This window comes from Oryzias melastigma, linkage group LG11, assembly GCF_002922805.2.
Source record: "Oryzias melastigma strain HK-1 linkage group LG11, ASM292280v2, whole genome shotgun sequence".
NCBI lineage: Eukaryota > Metazoa > Chordata > Actinopteri > Beloniformes > Adrianichthyidae > Oryzias > Oryzias melastigma.
Window position 1 is genome coordinate 24,999,326 of NC_050522.1, and position 6,109 is coordinate 25,005,434.

General features: G+C 41.5%; 1 protein-coding gene across 1 annotated transcript in view; it reads left to right on the forward strand.

The window, feature by feature from the left end:
* clic1 (chloride intracellular channel 1) overlaps positions 1 to 3,865 on the forward strand; it is a 9,446-nt gene extending 5,581 nt beyond the window's left edge. Inside the window, exons 3-7 of the mRNA XM_024298423.2 lie at positions 380 to 489; positions 693 to 818; positions 2,614 to 2,720; positions 2,800 to 2,981; positions 3,056 to 3,865. Of these exons, the coding sequence (XP_024154191.2) occupies positions 380 to 489; positions 693 to 818; positions 2,614 to 2,720; positions 2,800 to 2,981; positions 3,056 to 3,217 (687 nt within the window). The 3' untranslated portion in view covers positions 3,218 to 3,865. The remainder of the gene's footprint in view (positions 1 to 379; positions 490 to 692; positions 819 to 2,613; positions 2,721 to 2,799; positions 2,982 to 3,055) is intronic.
* The last annotated feature ends 2,244 nt before the right edge of the window (positions 3,866 to 6,109 follow it).

A 6,109-nucleotide genomic window follows, 5' to 3' on the forward strand; every position in this document is an offset into this window, starting at 1 on the left:
TCAGCTATGTGCTATCTATTTATGCTAATTTGTGATTTCTTTGTTGTTTATTTTTAGGCTATTTTGGAGTTTATCTAATATTTCAGCTACATGTTGGCTCACTTGGACATTTTTTCACTTTTTTGTGATTTGGCATTTAACTAATATTTTAGCTGGCTACCAGTTTCAGCATTTTCAGCTATCATCTTCAGCGTTTTTAACTATCAATTTCAGCATCTTCAGTGGTCAAATTCAACTTACATCATTCACAGTAACATTACTGCAGGTAATGTTATATATCTAGTTTTTTTATAGGCCATAACACTGATGAAAGTAGTAGAAAAAGTTCATTTATTTGAATGTTTGTATGAACTAATGTGATGGATCCTCCGTTCTGCAGGCAGGAAGTGATGGTCAGAGCATCGGGAACTGTCCTTTCTCCCAGCGCCTCTTCATGGTGCTGTGGCTGAAAGGAGTCGTCTTCGACGTCACCACCGTCGACATGAAGAGGTAAAACTTTGTGTTCAGTTCTTCCTCTGCGGGTTTCTCCTGGTAAACAGAGGAAAGTCCCCCTCTTTCTGTTTCCTCTTTCTAATGGGATCTTAGGTGTAGACAGATTCAAAAAACAGCATTGTGGTGGTAGAAATGAGTTACTTCCTGTCCCTATTCTTTGTTCTTTACCTCCTGACCTTGGCGTCCGCCCCCTCCTTCAGGAAACCAGACATCTTGAAGGACCTGGCACCGGGGGCTCAGCCTCCTTTCCTGCTGTACGAGAGCGAGGTGAAAACCGACACCAACAAGATCGAGGAATTCCTGGAGGAAACCCTCTGCCCCCCGAAGTAACCGCCGCCGCCATCTGTTCAGATCACTGTGGTTTCGTTTTTGATGTTTGAATAACATTTACATGTCAATATTTCTGCTAAGAACAAAAGCTTCTATGATTCTCTTCCTGCAACAAACAAAAGGCAAGTTGTTTTAATGAGAAACTCACTATTACAGAACGTACAGACCGACTACTGTGACTCGGATTTAATATCCTTTCAATAAAAAAGTCTACGCAGTAAAGTTGAATGAATGAATGAATGAAATGGTTTAATTCAAACAATCAGGTCATATTACATGAAGTAACATCACTTAATGAATCACAACTAGATCGCTTGAAAAGGAGTGGAAGGAAGCAAACTTATATAATCCCACCCCTACATGAATTATCAACATCCGGTTCAGGACTTAATATCAAATAATAACAGATTCAGGCTATTAAGGATCATTAATATCATTGATGGAATCACATTTCAAAGCATCCACGACAAATCATTTATATCAATTAGTAACAATAATCTAATATTATCATTGTAAAAAAAAAGCTTAGCATCATGCTAAAGAACAGGGTTAGCTTAGCCTATGTTTTTTTTAGGCTAATTTAGCTAATATTTTAGCTGGACGCGTTTTGTACTGCAGGGATGTGAAGTTTCAATGTTAAGACAGTGTAACGACACAATCTGAGGATCTGCAGTGCAATTTGGGCGTCAGGCGCTGCGAGTGTCAACCAATCGGGAAGTCAACTTTGGACATTTGACGTTTTCAGCGACTTGATCTGCGGGTAAAAAAGAAATCCAATGTAGCCGTTTGTGGCTGCGGGGTTGCCAGAAACGGTCTTGGCTGCTGTCAGGCGAAGGCGGAATACACGCTGGACATGTTGCTAGCCTGTCACAGAACCCATGGAGCTGAAGCAATCAAGCCCGCAACTCTAGTCAGCCACCTAGTGGTGCATAGGTGATGTTTCTCTTACTTTCTAACACAAACAGGCAGACAGCTGGTTCCACGTGGAGCAGGTTTATTATCAGAGCTAAAAGTCCACAAGACTAAGTAGAGTCAGACAGGCAGAGGTCATACACGGGTCTGGGATCATCCGAGACGAGAGAGAAGAGTAGTCAGAGTCCAGGCGAGGGTCGGGGCAGGCGGCAGGTTATCAGAGGGTCAGAGGGTCAGGAATAAACGCTCAGTGTTGCAGGCATGGTGGTACAAACAATACTTCGCAGTGAGTGACAGTGTGGAGCCAGACTATATACAGAGGAGGTGATGAGATGATGGGAAACATTTTATTTTTACTTTCCACCTCTCAGTTTAATGTTCAAACTGGGCCACAGACAGACGGAAGTAACGTTTAAAACGCCCGTCAGGAGTGAAGTACACCGCACCGCGGAGACTTTGAACGATCCGGTGAAAACAAACACAGCAACGCGCTTGCCGGTGTCTCTGTAGAACTCTCCAAAACATAGAAACCCAAGATACGCGCTCAACATCATCCATGTTTTCCAGAAAAACGTTGGTGGTTTCTCTTCAGGCGAGGCGTCAAGCAGTAAATCTGACACAAGAATTGCATCTGGTGTGACTCGAGCAGTATTTCCCTAAAATAAGAACCAGAACCACCAGATCACCTTGACCTCCTGCAGCAGGATGTCCGTTAAATGACTTGTTTGCCTTAAAATTACCAGGATGTAAATCATTTGTATAGAAAATATTATTCAAACGAGCAGCCTTTCTGCTTCCTCTTTCAAGTTCGTCCATTTCTGTCTGTTTTCTCTCGTGGGTTTTTACAGCAGAGTTGATGTCATCTTTTCGCTCCGTCAGATATCCTCGTCTGGCTGCTCGGAACCCGGAGTCCAACACTGCAGGTCTGGACATCTTCTCCAAGTTCTCCGCCTACATCAAGAACTCAAACCCTCAAGCTAACGAGAGTGAGTCCGACAGAACCGTAAAAACCGATCCTGTTTCTGATAAAGACTTGAGTTTGTGTTCTTTGTGCGTCCTCCAAAGACCTGGAGAAAGGCTTGCTGAAGGCTCTGAAGAAGCTGGACGACTACCTCGGCTCGCCGCTTCCTGACGAGGTCGACGAGAATAGCGCCGATGAGGTCACTTCCTCCTCGCGGCCCTTCCTGGACGGCCAAACCCTCACTCTGGCTGACTGCAACCTGCTGCCCAAGCTGCACATCGTGAAGGTCCGGCCTTTCCGTGCGTCCGCCGTTTCAGCGCCGGTTCTTCCATCTCAGAATTCTTTTTTTTTGTCTTTCAGGTGGTGTGTTTGAAATACAGGAGCTTCAGGATCCCCGACTCCCTGACAAACCTGTGGAGGTACCTGAACGCGGCGTACGCCAAGGACGAGTTCTCCTCCACCTGTCCTGTAGACGAAGAGATCCACAGCGCCTATTCGTGTGTGGCGAAGGCCCTGAAGTAGGACGACCACAGCAAAACACGATTCTGACCCAAAACATAAACTCTGCTACTCTCTTTAAGATTCATCAACAGTTTAACGGTTTACGCCATTCTCCACCGATGCTTCACGCTCTTACTTTTCCGTTTATTGAGGTCATTCGACACAAAGCTGCCTAACAGGTCCGAGTCTCCAGCCTTTCACACGTGCAGACGCCTCCGTTATCCGTCACGGTTCACGGCGGGACGTTTGCATAACCAGCAGCATCAGCGGCTCACCTGCCAAAAAGCTTTCCTCCTCTGCCACAGTTCAGCCTTTCAGTTGGGAAAGAAAATGTTTGAATGTGGGACGTCATCGAGGATGTGCTGCATCGAAAAAAAAAACAAAACAGGAAACGGTTTCAGAAGACTCCGGCTTCCCCTTTCTGAGCGCCTTCTGCGGCGCGAGGCGTCGGCCTCACGGTTACGGAGCAGTTTCTGATGGACGTTTATTCACCTCTTTCTGCCGTAACCACATTTCCTCAACACTCAGAAGCTGCGTTTTCTCTTCAGTCGCAATTCTGCAAGAAACAGTGTCAAATCTCTTCATTTTCTTCATTTTTCAATTCTCAAATCCATAAATAGCAAAAAAATGGCTTCTCTGTTCGTTTTTTAATTAAAAATCATAATTTAATTCATGACAATTCTTAGTTTGCTCATTTTAAGTGATTACAGGTTAACAAACATGGATCTTTTGATCAATAAACTGAATCAGAATTGATCAAACTGTAAAACCAGAATCAAATCAGGTTGATTTTTGCTGAAATACCCACCAGTAATCCTCAAAGTCCCACTCCAACTATATTTTTTAATATAAAATCGTTCCCAGTGGTCTTTTAATGATAATTATTCAATTTTTAGCCAAAACCTAAACAATTGTTGCTGTCAAAGGCTAATCATGTCTAAAATGGGCCTTTCTGTTGGTCACCTTGGACAGTTTTAAACTTCCTGAAACTATAGACTAAACCCGTCCGTGTGCTGCCCCCTACAGGTTGAAACGAGGTATTACAATTGAATGTTGTGAGTGATCAACTGGTCATTTCAGAATTTTCAACCCATCATCCTCTGCAGCTCCAGAATAAAAGCCCCGCCCATCTTTGATCCATTAGCGGTCAGTCGTTGTCGCGTTAGCGTTAGCATGGCTATTAGCTATATTGTCAAAAATCTACCAGCTAGCACAAGGGTCTGCAACCTAGCCAAAGAGAGCCATAGAAACAAATTGAATAAATAACAGGTTTGTAGTTTTGGTTAATATATTTGGGTTTTTAGTATAATTATGTCTAATCTATTGTCAAAGTGGTTTATTATTGGAATACTTTAGTCTCAAATCATTCACATGTATTTCCATTTACAAGATATTCTTTTGATTATTGGATTCTACACCAACGTTATGTTTATATTTAATAGTAAAAAGAGAAAAATACTGACGCCACAACATTCATAATGATAAAAAAAATCCACGTTTGACTTTATTGCATTTTTATTTGAAGTAAATCTGATGGAGGATCTTATTTGACACATGGTGTATTTTATTTTGAAAGGATCTTGAACAAACTGCTTTGTAATAAATAGAAAATATCACTGTTTTTTAAATACTTAAAAGCTACATTTTATAAACGAATGACTTCATAGTCACAAAAACATAAATAAAGCATATTTTTAAATGGTAAAAGGGGACTTTGTGGCTTTTTCTCTGTTTTGGTTGCGAAGAAGCTGGTTAGCTAAAAGGTTGCAGACCCCTGAGCTAGCACAACTTTCCATTTGATTTGGAAGTTTGGGAGCAGAGGTTGAGTGTAATTATCATTGAATCCAGTGAACTCTGTCCTGGTGATGCATTTGTAATGAAAGTTTCACTCGGGATTGTTAGCTTCATGCGTTAGCCTTCATTAGCTTGTGATGCTAGCGTCAGACACGGGTATTCTTTGGTTTGGATCCCGAGTGCCCGACTCTGGAGAAGCTGGAGGAGAAAAATCCTGCTACGGTTTCTCAAGCTAACCGAACTGAGTCGCAGACTGCCCCTCCCCCGCTCAGACCACGCCCCTTTTTTTCTTTGCATTTTTCAAATCTGGGCTGAGCGCGGAGTGAGCCTCCAACTTTTTGTCTTTAAAGACAGAAGCAATATCCAAGTTTTATCCAAGTTTCTTCGCTACTTATAAAGTGTGTTTGCTCTTTTGTCGTGCTACATCTACAATTCCACATCGAGCGCCCAAGAAATTTCCCAGAAATCTTAGCGAAAAACTGCTTCAATGCTCACTACGTTGGCAAATATAGACCACAATGCATTGCGTTTGAACAGCTTTTGCATGAAAAAACATGTTTAAATTTATTTTTTTAAATAAACCATCAATGTTTTCACCATCAGGACACAGTAGATTATAAAATAAACGTAAAATGCTAGATTTTTACTTTGTGAAATCGTCAAAAAATTTCACAAAAAAAAAATAAAGTAGTGATGTCCAAATTGATTTTAAAATCCAGGTAGTTTTGCACTATATAGTTTTTTAGAAGGATTACGTAAGAAATTCAGACATAATTTCCCAGCATGCCTTTGTTTACACTTCTCCCCCAAGCTTAAAGCACCTCAAAAGCCCAAGCTAACATTAGCGTAGCAAAAAATAAATCAAAAATGTCAGATCTGTTCAGCTTAGATCCAGATTTCAGCTCAGACGAGGAAAATGAAGACGTTCATGGATCTATTCGTCTGCAATAAAGCTGTTGCTGCGTCACAAACGCGAGCTTTTTCAAACCGCTGGTTTTCATCTGCGTCTGATCCATCACGATTTGAATAAAGAATTACTCAGAAATGCAGTTTAATCTTAAATTATCTTATATATATGTCCTCTTTAGTCAGAAAACTCTACAAGAACATGTTCAAATT